This window comes from Crotalus tigris, unplaced genomic scaffold (genome assembly GCF_016545835.1).
Source record: "Crotalus tigris isolate CLP2741 ecotype Arizona unplaced genomic scaffold, ASM1654583v1 scf7180000024342.5246164, whole genome shotgun sequence".
NCBI classification, from domain to species: Eukaryota; Metazoa; Chordata; class Lepidosauria; order Squamata; family Viperidae; genus Crotalus; species Crotalus tigris.
In genome coordinates this window covers 4,905,249-4,920,679 of record NW_024100512.1, presented here as the reverse complement: position 1 = coordinate 4,920,679, position 15,431 = coordinate 4,905,249, and the positions used below count along the sequence as shown (strand labels likewise).

The 15,431-nt window shown below is 40.5% G+C and overlaps 1 protein-coding gene across 5 annotated transcripts in view; it reads left to right on the top strand.

Moving 5' to 3' along the window:
* The first annotated feature begins 6,551 nt into the window (after window positions 1–6,551).
* QRICH1 (glutamine rich 1) overlaps window positions 6,552–15,431 on the top strand; it is a 30,550-nt gene continuing 21,670 nt past the window's right edge. Inside the window, exons 1-4 of one of the 5 annotated variants that reach the window (XM_039326600.1) lie at window positions 6,565–6,658; window positions 10,423–10,535; window positions 11,952–12,284; window positions 14,295–15,317. In XM_039326600.1, coding sequence (XP_039182534.1) covers window positions 11,973–12,284; window positions 14,295–15,317 — 1,335 coding nt within the window. In that variant the 5' untranslated portion in view covers window positions 6,565–6,658; window positions 10,423–10,535; window positions 11,952–11,972. Of the gene's footprint in view, window positions 6,659–6,853; window positions 7,159–10,422; window positions 10,536–11,951; window positions 12,285–14,294; window positions 15,318–15,431 lie in introns of those variants that run through there. The other 4 variants (XM_039326601.1, XM_039326603.1, XM_039326599.1 and 1 more) reach the window with 4 other exon arrangements.

The following is a 15,431-nucleotide window of genomic DNA, read 5'->3' as shown; positions in this document are numbered from 1 at the left end:
TCATTGAAACTCCTTAGGTGTAAAATCTTAATGGTTTTCTTAATTTTCAGATTTATCCAGACTATAGTGTTATTAGTTTCATTTCAGTATACTTTTTTCTCCCTTAGAAGTTAATTCACTGTTGTTCTGGTTCATGCTTTTGGACTTTGGCTGCTTGTAGCTTGGGCTAGACACTGATGTGCAGCTAGCCTTTCTTCTGTCGGGTTGGAGGGCTTCCCCCGGATCGAGCGGATCGACCACCATCATTCTGCGATCTTTGGGGTGCCCCTCCTTTTTTGTCGCCTCTCCGGGGCAACTTTTGATCCATTTAGGGTCCCCTGGCAGGGTGAAATCAGCAGTGGGGTGCGGAGCCCCATGATCCCTCAGCCAGATCACTGCACATCAGAACTGGAAATAAGAGGAGGAGGAGTAGTAGTAGTAGTAGTAGTAGTAGTAGTAGTAGTAGTAGTAGTAAGGTTGGAAGGGACCTTGGAGGTCATCTAGTCCAACCCCCTGCTCAGGCAGGAAACCCTATACCATTTCGGACAAATGGATGTCCAGTCTCTTCTTAAAAACCTCCAGTGTTGGAGCATTTACCGCTTCTGGAGGCAAATTGTTCCACTAATTAATTGTTCTAGTTCTCAGGAAGTTTCTCTTTAGTTCTAGGTTGCTTCTCTCCTTACTTAGTTTCCATCTGTTGCTTCTTGTCCTGCCTTCAGGCGCCTTGGAAAATAGCTTGACACCCTCTTCTTTCTGTCCTCATTTACATGTTTTTTTATTAAAAATAGTTTTCATATAGTATGATGTAATATATTATCCTTTTTTTTCCGACACTTTACCTTCTCTCTCTCTTTCTCAGTGTACAGGACCAGCTACTTAAATTCAAGAATTAGACACTCTGGCAATATTGGAAATTATATAATTAAAATCATAAAAATTCCACTTTTTAAAAATATTTTTAGAAACAGCCATAAACAACAGCAACCATTCATCCATTTCTTTCCTCAATGTCTTTTTAAATTTTTAATGCAAATTGACTTCCTTCAGTCTGGCTTTCATTGTCAGAATTCTACTAGGATTCCTCCGTGAAAAATTATTACTAATCCTTTCATTCTGGGGTCCCTGGTGCACACGATGATGTTACCTAGTTGGGTCATGAAACGCCTGCAGGTGAACAATCAAGCTCCGTATCTACTTTCTTACTTTGGATTACCACTCCGTGTCAGTCCCTGTTTAGATTTACTACAAACATAATTCCCTTTTGGGGGAAAAAAACAGTCTCTTGTCCTCCCTCCATTAACATCCTACAATTTTTTTTGTCAAGCACCTCTTCTTTTCTTCCTCTTCCAATGTCATAACAAAAAAAACATTCTTGCTGTTCTTAGCTTCCTGAGCTCTTTTTCTGCTTTGGCATACTTATTGTCCATATTAGCTATTTGCTGCTAGGTTGCTTGCCCCATCTTCCATTTCCTATACAGATATTCCTCGACTTACAACAGTTCATTTAGTGACCATTCTATGTTACAATGGCACTGAAAAAAGTGACTTAACTGTTTCTCACAGTTACCTTTGCAGCATCCTCATGATCATGGGATCAAAATTCAGATGCTTGGCAACTGGTTCATATTTATGACCGTTGTCCCAAAGTCATTTTGCAACCTTCTGACAAGCAAAGTCAATGGAGAAGCCAGATTCACTTAACGACCGGGTTACTAACTTATCAATTGCAGTGATTGACTTAACAGCTGAAGCAAGAAAGGTTATCGAAAGGGGCAAAACTCATTTAACAAATGTCTCACTTAATAACAGAAATTTTGGGCTCAGTTGTGACTGTAAGTCAAGGACTATCTGTATTTGTTCTAACTCAGCTGACCGGCTCTTGGGAAAAAGGAGCACTTAATACAACGAAAGGATTCTAACAGGTCAGAATGTCTGTGGTTCACACTTAATGATTGTTGCAGAATCCCCACAGTCACATGATCAAACTTTGGTTTGTACTATGATGGTTGCAGGGTCCCCTACTCTCGGTTGTCATATGGAACCTTCCTAGGGACTTCCCACAAGCAGAGTCAATGGGGGAAGTCAGTTTTGCTTAACAATCACATGTTTCAGTTAACTAGTGATTTGCTTAACAATAGTGGGAAAAGGTCATAAAATGGGGCACAACTCATTTAGCAAAGAAACTCTTGCTTAGCAAAGAAAATTTTGGGCTCAATTGTGGTCATAATTCCACCTGTCTTATCAGCTTACTGATAAAGCCTATCCCCAAACTAATGGATAACCTTCCCAATAGCCTCAGAGTCTCAAACAGATGTTAAAGAGGAGTGACGCTATGGGGGGGGGGCAAGGGCTTCTGAGTGGGACCTCTCCCCTCCTATCGACATTGAACCAACTGCACAGAAAGGAGAATGATCACAATACTGTGCCTACCCACCCATTCATAACGACCTATAGTATAGCCAATTCAAAGTGATACCCCAATCAGTGACAATGAAAACCACCAAAGCATCTAGGAGAGCCAGAGCAATTGCACCACCCGCTTCCTGGCTCTAACAAAGATCATTGTTGTGTGTGATTTACTTCAATAAAATAATTTTAAAAGAAAACACAACCAAAAAGGGTGGCAATTTCCACTAGTGTAAAAAATTAAGAGGTAATATTGGGGGGGGGGGAGGGAATTATTATATACTTCATCTACCAAGAGAGACCAAAAGGCTACTTCTATGTACATCATATGAACAAAGCCAGGATCCCCAGAGGCCAAGGAGATCAGCTAATCATTATGAGGACGGTGGGAAGTAAGGAAGGTGGGGGGTATGGTCATGTGGACAAAACAAAAAGCTCCGCAATGTGCAAGCAACAATAGTAGGCATATACCCCACCAGAATGTTACATTACAAGCATAACCGATGTTCGGGTGCCCCAAATTTCACTCTTCTTTCGTCTTCCTTTGTGTATTCAAGCAGATGCGATCAGGTGCGCGGCTCCCCCTGGGAAACACGGAGTAACCTTTTTCTCCAAGCAGAGAAGGGTGGAGGTGGGGGAATGAGCAACAACACCCGGCAGCCCATCTGCACGTCTGAGCGGCTGTTCTTCTAGGCTGGATCGCTGCCAGGGTCTGTCCTTCCGCAGCTAACCTTTACCCTTTCGCGAAGCGGCCGGTGCCCAGGCTTTGACTTGCTTTTTGCTCGTTTGCGCTCCTCCCCCGCCCTCCTGCTCTTCTCCCAGCAATGCTCCAGCCCGGGTCACTGCACCTTTAACGCCTTGCACATTTTCTGCTGTGTACAAACACCAAAGTCTAGACGGAAAGTTAGTAACTCTGGGCCCTATTTAAGGTGGACTGGATAAGGGTTGCTAGCCAGCAGTGTGGAAGTGCCGGGCTGTCTTGGCACCAATCGGTACTGGCCAACTAGACTCCGAATCCAAGCAAAATCTCACTCGGGGCCCTGATGGTGTTGTGGTCAGAGGATTGAAGCAGAGTCTCTGGGTGGGGCGACCTGTGAAGCCTCACCTGTTAAGGATGACAAGGGCCACCTTAAGGAGCAGTTGTTGGTACTGTGAAGTGGGAGGTTATTAGCGAGCACATGGGGATTTTAAAGCAGCCTGGTGTTGCCTTTAGCTAGGCTGGTCTCTTGGGGGCAAGAGACCTGGGACCCCTTCCTTCACCAGTTTCCTCACTTGCCAGAAAGTTTGTTGCTCTTGTTGTATACAATGAGCATCTGCTGGCATCCCTCCACTTTTGTCCTGAAAAAAATCTGGTGGGTCAGGATAGTGAAACATCTTAAGAATTCTTGCCAGCGACATCAGCCTGTGCCAGCATCATCTCACACAGTGTTCCAATGTGTGCTGCAGAGCAGGTATCCATTCTTTTTAAAAACTACTTTCTCTTTAAGAGTAGAATCTGCAATTTGTGTATAACTTTATTTTGTCTTTTTATAGCAGCACTGAGAGGATATCCTTAGCAAAGTAAGGAAAAGTTCTGAATGTAGTTTGCATGAAAAGTAATTCTGAGTATTTGCATTCCTCCAAAATACTTTATTATCCATCTCCCTAAGGCTACTAAATTAATCCGAAGGGGGAAAAGGAGGGCTTGTGTTCACTGGCTAAACTATTGTTTTTAAATGGAAAGGTCACCCTTTGGTCAAGCTTCTCAATTTCTCAGTGCTGATATCAGGTCTCTTTTCTGTGGTCAATCAGCTGGATTTTGCTTAGAGAAGACACTTCCAGAAAGACAGCTGTGGTGCAATTATGTATCTGAACTGCAGCTTTGGGGGCTAGGACATATATGTATTTCTTAATAAGGTTGCGTTCCTGCATTTGATAGCTTGAGTCTTTTGGGGATTACATTACTAATGATTTGATTTTCTGCAGAATACAGTCTCTAAGCCTTGATAAAATTGGGCCTGCCTGTTTCCAACAGTTGGTAAATAGCCTCCATTGCTGCCCAAATTTCTCAGAAAATGTTACAGTTTAGCAGCACAAATGACTCAATTAGGCTCACATGGGAGATACCCTGAGCTAAGTTTGTTGAGGGGAAGTTTTTCTTTGCAAGAAAAAAAGGGAGAGGAAATGCTTAGAAATTCTGTGTTGATTTCTTTGTGATGTAGAATTTATTTTGCTACTTTGCAAATTTCCCTATTCCTCTATATTAAATAAGGCTGTTAATGAGAAATGGTACTATGCTAAGATTGTACCCACCCCCTCTTTCCAGATGTTTTATAAACTGTATTTTGTATTTAACATGAGCTATATCCTACTTTTTATTTGCATGCATTTCAAATGAGCAAGCAGGCTTCCTCTAACTGCTAATAGTATTGGAAAAAGTGAGGAACCTTTTAAATTGTATGTAAACAAAGATGATCACACACTGTCTTTTAATATATTAATTGGTATATTTTGTTGAGCTTGGGGATAGGCTATGTTAAACATCCACTTATGAAAAGTGCAATATTATTAAGATTCCCAGAAAAGATTGTAAAATAAAGTTTTCCTTTTTTGGTACAGGTACCCTTTAATTTCTGAATCAGTTGCAATGTGGCCCATTGAAATAGCTCTTCTAAGATGCTTCTCTATGTTGCTCCAATTAGTAATTGACTGTTTCTCAAAGATGAGAACTATATTTCTAAACCTTTTGACAAGGCTGTTCCTTTTTTTGCCTACCAGAAAGTTTTTGCTCCCTCTCTACTCCCAGTGAGTTTCATGCACCTATCAATGACATCCATTTATTCTGCCTGATAATTACCTGTGAATTTAGGTACCCACATCATCATCACAACAAAGATATCACATTATGTCTGTAACAAGCACAAACCTTTGCAAATTTCCCTATTATCAGTTATCAGATTTTAGCATTAGTAGGCAAAAAAGGGAATAAGAACTTTTGACAATGTGTGACTATTTTGATTTATTTTCAATTTTCCTAAGCAGAACTTCTCTCTGAACTCCTGTAGAATGTTATTTTCTTAGTGTTGCTGAAATCCATTATCTTCACTGTAATACTTCAGAACTTCAGTGAAAATGGCTGACTGAAAGGTAATTTGTCCAGAGTGGGAACAGCAGACTCTAATTTCTTATTATTTCCTTCACTCCAAATGGGAATTCATCTTAAGAGGACAGACAGAAAACATCACTCTGCTCTGCAATTGCATTACAAATATTAATATGCATATAGTGTCTTGCTAATGGGTTACAAATTGTGGAGCTTTTCTTGGATGACAAATGAGTAGAAATATTCTAAGTATTGAGTATGACACAGATAAAATTATGAGCTGTTAGCTTTTAGTAGAGGTGTTAGAACTTAACTCCAGAAGTTGCAGGTTGCTGAAACAGGATGCTGAGGCTGAGTGCTCTTTCATAAGAAATAAATCCAATTCAACTAATAGATTGTAATAGACTGTCTACTACAGTGTTTATCCTCTCCATAGAGGAACAGTTATTCTTTCTAGGATTCTTCTAATCACCCGACCTTAAACATATTATACAACTTTTATTATTAATTTTCATGGCGGCAAGTGTGCATTTTGAGAGTCTTGCAGAAACGTTTTGTAAAATTCTAAGTATTACAATTTTATGTTCCATGGACTGGAAAAAGGGACATATCTCTCCTCCCCAAATTTAGTTTTCGCGGCGCTTTAAATTCTCTTTGCCCGAGGCTATCACTTATAATAAGGGTGGAGTTTCTTGTGCGAGGGGTAGTATTTTATTTTTAGGAGTGTTCACAATATATACGAGAAAATATTCTTATAATATAGAGAGCAATCACTGGGTGAAGAGGACGCCCATCTAGGGCAGAAAAAACTGACCACACCGGGAAGTAAAATACACGCAAGTCTAGGACTTACGAAGAGGGAGGGGGAAACGAGAGGAACCAATGTGTATCTGTAAGAGAGGTACTACAATAACCTTCCCGCAAGCTCTTTTTGTTCTTCAAACTAATCCCTACCGCTCCTCTGTGCACGTCCCTCGCCCCCTCCCACCGAAGGCTCTCGTCCACTTTAAGGCAAGGGGCGTGGCTCGGTTGTAGGTCTCGCGCGGCTTGGAGGCGGTGCTGTCGCGAGCTTCAAGCCGGGCGCCGATTGGTTGCGGCGGGTTGAATGTAAGATGGCGCCCAGGGAGCTGTGAGGGGAAAAAAGACGCGGGGCCTGAGGTGGTGACGGCGCGAGGCGACAGAGGGGCCGGGGTGAGGCGGAGCTGAACTCAGTTGAGGGTTGTCGAGCCTTCTTTACGGGAGCGTGAGGCGCGGTATTCCGGAGGGAAACGCAACATTTGGATTGGTGAAAGGCGGGGGGGGGGAACGACGACGGGAGGAGGTGGCGGCGGTAGCGGCATAGGAGGGGGGAGGGAGAGCGGGCACGGGAGCGCGCTCCCGCGAGCCCGGATCCGGCGGTTGTGTGGCGCCGCCGCCAGCGCGTGCACGCGTGGAGATTGGCGGCTGGCAGGGCGGGATCCACTTGAGGCCTGCACCGTTTCCCCGGGCAGGGCCCCGCCTCGAGTTCCCAAGCCTTCCTCCGCGCCCCCGCCCACTGGCACCCAAGGTGGGGAGGGCCTTCTCGCCGCCTGTAACCCTCTGGGGAAGCCGCGGTGAAGAATTACCGACGCGTGAGTGGGCGCGAATTTCTCTCGCCCGGACGCCGACTCCGGAGCAGCGGCAGGAATAGGCGAAGTTACAGGATGAGGCCGGTAGGCCCTGGTGCTGCAGAACCCCGGGGAGGCGGGGGTGAGCCTCGTGGTGCTGTGCCGGCTGCTGCCAATTTCCTTGCCGCCGGTCATCGCGCTGGCTGTGGAGCGCAGAGTGCTTCTCTCCACCCTTGGCCTGGAGGCTGCAGTAAGGAAAGCGAGGCGGACCAAGGCGGGGCCCCTGAGGTCCGGGCCTTGTTTCAAGGACCAATAGTATTTGTCAGGAACTTTAAAGTGCTGTATTGAATATTATACAATGAACTATTTATGTTATGGAAAGCTTCAAATAAGCAACATCTTATTTAACTCTCAACATCTAACTTTTATCTCGGTCCAAAAACATTTGCTCCAGGTTTCAAGCATTATTGTCTCGTTTAATTAGCTATAACCTACTAGTTGCAGTATTTTCAGTAACTTAATTTGGACCTGGAGAGGATATATAAAGTCGCTGAGAGTGAAGGCCAACTTTGACCGCCCGTATTTTGTTTATTATGCGCAATGATAATAGACATGTGAAAGAACCTGCTGAAGGTTTTTGCTTGCTTTCAGTCTGAGCCTGTATCTTTGGCATTCCTCCCTCTTGTGTAACTTTGAAGAGGAAATAAGATGTCTTGGTGCTCAATTTTATAAAGTGCCAACTTAATGAAGTTTTATCCTGTCAGCCCTTTCTTTGGTTAGACTCAGAGGGTAAGATATATATGGTGCACAATGCACTATAGTACACAAACACTGTACCAGCTTGCTTTGCACCTCGTTTCATGAAATGCCTTGGCAAATGAATTGGATAAGGAGTTGGCTCAGATAGACCTGCAACCTGTTTTAGTTACCTAATTAGATTACTATAAGAGCAGTACTGTAGAAAGTACTATGGTATATTATTGCTGGCTTATTCAAAGCTCCAGAAATCTTGCAATTTAATATATAATTGTGTAAAGCAATATAGCCATATAGTATTTTATATTGTTGAAGTAAAGTCAGATTGCATAGGTTTCTCAAGCTTTGAGAACTCACCCAGATACTGAGTGGACCCATTTATTTCTACAGAATGATTTTACTATATTTTACTACATTCCCTCACAAAGACCATGACTTTGGATATATTTATTTATTTATTTATTTATTTATTTATGAGACTTATATACCGCTTTAAGTGCAAGCACTCTCTAAGCGGTGTACACCAGTAAGCAATGTATATATATATTTACATTGCCCCCAACAATCTGGGTCCTCATTTTACCTACCCCGGAAGGATGGAAGGCTGAGTCAACCTTGAGCCGGTGAGATTTGAACCGCTGATCTGCTGAACCCAGTCAGCTAAAGTGGCCTGCAGTACTGCACTCTAACTGCTGCGCCACCTCGGCTCTTTTTAGTTCATTTTATTACAGTAGAAATTTTATTACTCATTCAGAAACTTCATGCTGGAGAAAAATGAGACTCTCTAGAACCCTGCCTATTTAAATAAAGTATCTTATAACATAACTATGTATTTTTAACATTACAAATGTAGGTATATTTCTTTGTTCTGTCTTCTCCATTTTGTAATGAGTCATACAGAGTTTAGGACATGAATATCAGAAATATGTACAGTGTGCTGTCTGGTTAGTCTACATTGCCCATATACTTCATACTTTTCTGATTGAACTGATTGCTAATCTACTTTTTCTATCCATCCTAACGTTATCTATCTAGTTCCTCAGCCAGCCATGCTGACTGGGGAATTCTGGAGTTCAAGTCTACAAGTCTTAAAGTTGCCAAATTTGGAGACCCCTGAACAGAGCTCCTGATATGTTGGGGTTTTGATTTTTATCTGTGTCAGTTAGAAATGCTGATAAATGTAACATACCTAGATACAATAGTACCAGAAATGTAACATGATATATCTAGATACAATAGTATCAGATTGGGATAGGATCAAATAGGCTGCCTTCAGTTTCTATTATCTGATGATAAAAGATCAATGGAAGATGTCAAGAAGATAAAATTGCTTAGGTTAGGTAGTCTTGAATTATCAGATTATTTCTAAAAAATTGTCATAGCAGACTTCTACCTAGCCATATATTTTATAATTTGCCTTGGGGGCATGTGGAGATTTGAAACATACTGTGAATAAAATACTAAGACATACATAGTTGTAAGTGGGATTCCAGTATGTAAGAGTAGAGTTAGCATCATGACACAACTTTATCCATATTATTTTAAGACAGTCTCAATTTGCTGTGGGTATCTGTGTAAATCCTATTAAACTTTTATTCAAATTTATTTGGCCACCTATCTCACAAAAAGTGACTCTGGGTAGCATACAATAATTATTCATATTCATAATTATTCCAATTCAATATAGCGCTTTCTTCTAAAGTTAAATTTTTATTTGGAAGAACCATCATACAATTGTCGAAATATATTTAAAAATTATTAGTTGGTTTATTTTAGTTAGGGTTGCCAACTCTTCCCTTTGACACACTATTTTTTTTTCTAAGCAGAAGTATAGACTACACTTAATCTTCATTCCTCTTGGGAAATTGTGCTTACTGGGTCAGCAGCTAGGGAAATAGAGTCATTAGTTTTGACTTGCAAGAAAAAGCTTTATCAACTGTAACTATTTTTGGAAAATATTTTTTTAAAATTAAACATTTTAATATGTGCAGCTAAAATATAGAACTGGTATTTCATTTACTGCTTTATAAGTAAATCAGATATATGAATTGCCTATAAAGTAACATTTTAATATGATGATTCATTCATTCCCTTACTATTCAATTCCTAAGCTAAAATGAAAAGGATGACATTATTTAAAAAGTTGAACTGTGCTTAATATGACTCACAGTTTCTATACATAGGAGGTATAGCAATATACAGTAATTCCTCAATAAATTTAAAAATGGTATAGTATGAGAAACAAATCAAACAATGTAATAGATTTTTAATGTATGTAATAAGAATAGGCTGTAATAGCAGATTACTAAATTTAATGTAATGCAAATGTATATGAGTACATGTTTCATTATCACTTCTGAAAACTAATTGTTGTAACCTTTCTATCCTTTTTATTACCTGGTTATTATCCAAGTCAGAAGAAACGTAATATTATATGCCTTAGAATTTTCAGAAAAGGCTTTATTTACTATAACTTTATTTTGATTAACAGTGGCCAAGCAACTTCTTGCATGTAATTGCAATTTTAAGACCTGGATATAGTCCACATTGAAGAATATACTGTGGTTTAAACAGTGTAGGTTAATTAACTTGCATTAATTTAATTTTCTGCAGTTCTACTAGTCATAATGAGGAAGATGAAACTAGATAGAACAGTGAAGTCCTACTCGTCCCCTAAATGAGCTTTTCTGGGTGCTCCCTTTCCTGTTCTTTCAAAGGATTAAATGGTGTGTTCATCTATATTTTAATAGAAGCTTAAATATCAGAAAACTGAATTCTTGAACAGAAGTCACAAATGGTTGTTGAATATTTTTAATTGTGTGGTTAGTATGTATGTTTGGTTAGTCTTGTTCCCTGGGATGAGGCAGACCCTCATTCTTCTTGGGGTCTTCTGGTTCTGTCAATTAGCATGGAAATCCAGTAGTGGTGTGTGACCCCTGGGGGTGGTTTATTTATTTGTTCAATTTCTATGGTTCCCCATCACAGTCAATGACTCTGGCTAGTTTACAATTCAGAAAATATATTATGATTAAAACATTTTAAAACAAAAACAGTAAAACCAGTGAAAAACATTAAAAACATCCAGTTCAACACACATAAGAGCAAGATATTTGGGCATTTAACAATATAGACAGGAAACAGAGCCTTTGGCACATTTAGTGCCCCAGGCTCAGGAACATAGCCAGGTTTTTAGGACCTTACAAAAGGCTGGCAGGGTTGGGACAGTTCTGATCTCCAAAAGCAGGATGTTCCATAGAAAGGGCCACTGCAGAAAAAGCTCACCTTCTGGTCCCTGTCAGCCAACATTCTTTGTCTGATGGAATCTGCAGCACACCCATTTTGTTTGACTGGTTGGACGGGTAGAGATGCTTGGAAAAAGGCAATCCCTCAGGTACCCCAATCCCAAGCCAATTTGGGTTTTGTGGGTAACCACCAGCACTTTGAATTGCACCCCAAAACATACCAGTAACCAATGCAGTGCAGGTTGGTAGGTTGAGGTTGTTCCATTCATCCTTTTAAGTTTAACTGTCTACATTTGTGTGATTTTTTTTATTTGTGAACCACTGAGTCATTTAGTGTGATTTGAATAATAAAAGTCAATGACACACTCTGAAATTCCCATAAATAAAATCCCTTGATTTAAGTAATGCTTTACACTTTTTTTGTTTTCTGAATCAGAATGGCATTGACAGTCAAGAACATTTATCTTTTTGAATTTGGAATAATTAAAATATGAAGGAAATGTAGCAAGTCCTTTTAATTGATCTACCATTGTTTCCAAGGCATTTAATGCTGAGGTGCTATTTTGCTATAATTAATTACTTTCACTGGGCAATTTTTTTTGAAGTTTAAAGAGACTTCTTCAAATAGTTGAATTTTTTTTAATTGCTTAATTTGACATGCTTTAGTTTTATTCATCCAGTGGCAATAGAATGATGACAGTTTTTAGGTTATGGTTAATTTCACATATTAATTAATTAATTAATTAATTCAATATATTTCTTGGTTGTTATAATGAATAGCTGTATGGGACTGCTGATCTGAAGAAAGATTCAACTGGTTTATAAAGACAACAGAGGTATGAAGCCAGTGGTCTAGAGTTTAAACTCAGAATTAATAAATGACTGCCTTTTTCTTCTAAGGAACCCTGAGGACTTTGCAATATGAATAATTCTTTGGAGAATACAATTTCCTTTGAAGAATACATCCGTGTGAAAGCACGAACGATCCCCCAACATAGGATGAAGGAATTCCTGGACTCCCTGGCCTCCAAGGGCCCTGAAGCCCTACAGGAATTTCAGCAGACAGCTGCTACCACAACCATGGTATATCAACAGGGAGGCAACTGTATTTATACAGATAGCACGGAAGTGGCTGGATCTTTGCTTGAACTTGCCTGTCCTGTTACAACTAGTGTCCAGCAACAAACCCAACAAGAGCAACAAATACAAGTGCAACAACCCCAACAAGTGCAGGTAATGTTAACATTGCATGTCTGTGGAGATTCTCAATCATCCAGGTCAGGGTGGTCCCAGAGATGCATCTCTAGACTTTCTTGGTTTTTTCCTTAACATTTCACTTCTCATTTAAGATGCTTCTTCAGAGAGGGAGAGAAGTACGGAAATATAAAGCATTGTTTTGTGATGGTTTTTAAATTGTAAGATTCTAGTTGGATTATGTATAGGACACCATGAGTAAGTTGGAGAATATTCTGTTTGCTAGTGATAAGAATTGTAATTCGAAAATATGTTCTTCTACTACCCGGATAGTGTTAGAACTGCTTTCATTTAACTTGCTTCAAAGGACATTTACAATAGAAATAGAAATCACAGAATATGTAGGTGGCCTTGACATTTACTTAAAACCAACAATACCTAGGCATAGCACTGCTTGTATTCTTCCTACAATACTACAGAGAATTCTGATTATAGTTGTGCTGCCTTTTTTGGATACTACTCAAGTACCAGAAAAGTAGCTACTATGTAGCATTGATAATAGTAATATAAGGGTTTTTTTTTGCTGTACAATACTGTATAATACAGTACAAAGAAAAAAGTAGTAAAGATTGTATTTGCAGCCAGTGGCAAACTGAGTATAAGGATGGTCCATATGGGTTGATTATTGCCAGCTAGCTTTTATTGTCAATGGCCATAGATCAGGGGTCCCCAACCCCTGGGCTGTGGCTCACTACTGGGCAGTGGCCTATTTGAAACTTAATTTGCATGAGCGGTGGGCCTGCGGGCACTCGCATATGCCCCAGCCTGCCACTTGTGTAAGTCAAGTTGTTCAGGTGGCACAGGTCTCCTCTCCCCCCCCCCAGCCAGGCTGCCAAGCTGCCAAGGTTGGGGACTGCTGCCATAGATTGCACACCTAACAGTTTAATTTGTGATTTATTTAATATTCATGTAAATGAAGACTGTTGAGTTGTTTTTCTAAGGAAGTTACAGTCCTCAGCCATACTTCTTTTTTGCTTATCACTGTCTTATTAATATAAGTCAAAGTATTTTGATTTAGTGATGCCTATGGATGCAGCTTAGGCACCAAATACAGCTCCTTTCAGATGTCCTGTCTTAAGTTTGCAGTTGAGTGATATGGATAAAATTGAGTGACCTCACTTTGAGTTTCCTTTTATTCAAATGAAAGGGCTTTAATAAAGCTAGAAATAAATATCACATATTCATCAAATGTCACTGTTCCTAAATTACATGTTTTTTAAAAAGTATGATTTTCTAACATTACATTACATTATTAATTTTGGGATTAATAATAAAATTGCCTTTATAAAATAATAAGTTATCCATCCTTGAATATATAAACTCAAGAATAAGAATATTACTGTTTTTCCAGTTTCTTAGTGACAGCACATGCCTGATTTAAGCATAACCTCTCAAAGATAGTTAGATTCCAAAGTTTGGGAATATAACATTAACATCTTTTTTTAAAAATTCTCCATAAATCTACATTAAAATATTATTAAAAATGCTAGTGATTTTTAAGATCAAATCAGTAATCCTCCAAAGTTTTTACATTACCAAAGACAATTCTAATATAATTATGTTTGTGCACATTCAACCAAGTGTTTTTGGTGTATTTCTAAACATAAGTTTTCTGCTCAGAGTGCTTACTGTTTTTAAAGTCCTCAAATGAGTGTTTGAAGAAAAAAAAATTTGGGGGGTGATATTTTAAATGTTAAGGATCAAATGGATTATTTTTGAGTTGTGATTCTTGGCCAATGAGATGCTCATCTTGCACTGAGGTTGGGGTGGTGGTGGTCTTGTATTTTTTCCCTTTGAGATTTTACCAAGATGTATTAACCATTTTTTCTCCATTATGGATACCCTCATGTAGCTGCCCAGCTGATTTGGGGCTTATTTAAGTCCTAATCCTGGTTTATTCATTTATTTGACTTGATATGCTTCCAACCCCCAAAGTGTCTGAGGGATTTTGGAGTTGATGCCCTAACTGCTCATGTGTTCCTTTTGCAGGTGCAGGTTCAAGTTCAGCAATCCCCTCAATCTGTGTCCACCCAGCAGCTCTCTCCACAGCTCACTGTTCACCCGGCCTCAGAGCAGCCAATACAAGTCCAAGTGCAGATCCAAGGCCAATCACAGCAGCAAGCATCCCAGACAATACAAGGTCAGGCCCTTCAGAGTCCCAGCCCTTCTCAGTTACAGGCGGCTCAGATCCAGGTGCAGCATGTGCAGACTGCTCAGCAAATCCAGGGTGCAGAAATACAGGAGGAACACATACAGCATCAGCAGATCCAGGCCCAGCTTGTGGCAGGACAGGCTATTGCCGGAGGACAGCAAATCCAAATTCAGACAGTTGGAGCACTTTCTCCTCCTCCATCTCAACAAGGTTCACCACGGGAAGGCGAACGAAGGATCAGCACCGCCAGCGTCCTTCAACCAGTAAAGAAGCGCAAAGTGGATATGCCTATTACTGTGTCATACGCCATTTCAGGGCAGCCGGTGGCTACAGTTCTGACCATCCCCCAGGGCCAGCAGCAGAGTTATGTGTCCTTAAGGCCGGACTTGTTAACGGTGGATAGTGCCCACCTGTACAGTGCCACTGGGACCATAACTAGTCCCACTGGGGAGACTTGGACAATCCCGGTTTATTCTGCCCAGCCACGTGGTGACCTGCAGCAGCAAAACATTACCCACATTGCCATTCCTCAGGAGGCCTACAATGCCGTCCATGTTAGTGGCTCCCCAACAACTTTGGCCACTGTGAAGCTAGAAGAAGATAAGGATAAGATGATAGGAGGTGCATCGGTAGTGAAAAACTCTCATGAGGAGGTAGTGCAAACTCTTGCCAATTCCCTTTTCCCAGCACAGTTTATGAATGGCAATATCCACATTCCAGTGGCAGTGCAAGCAGTGGCAGGGACCTACCAGAATACAGCACAGACGGTTCATATATGGGACCCACAGCAGCAGCAGTCCACATCACAGGAGCAGGCACAGCAGCAGCAGCAACAGCAACAATTGCAAGTTACTTGCTCTGTAAGTAAGCTGTCGTTATGAGGCAAGTGTCTGTAGGGTTGAATAACTGAATACGGGCAGGATTGTCTGTCATATCTCTAAAAGATAATAGTTTTAAAGGGAAGACTTGTCTAC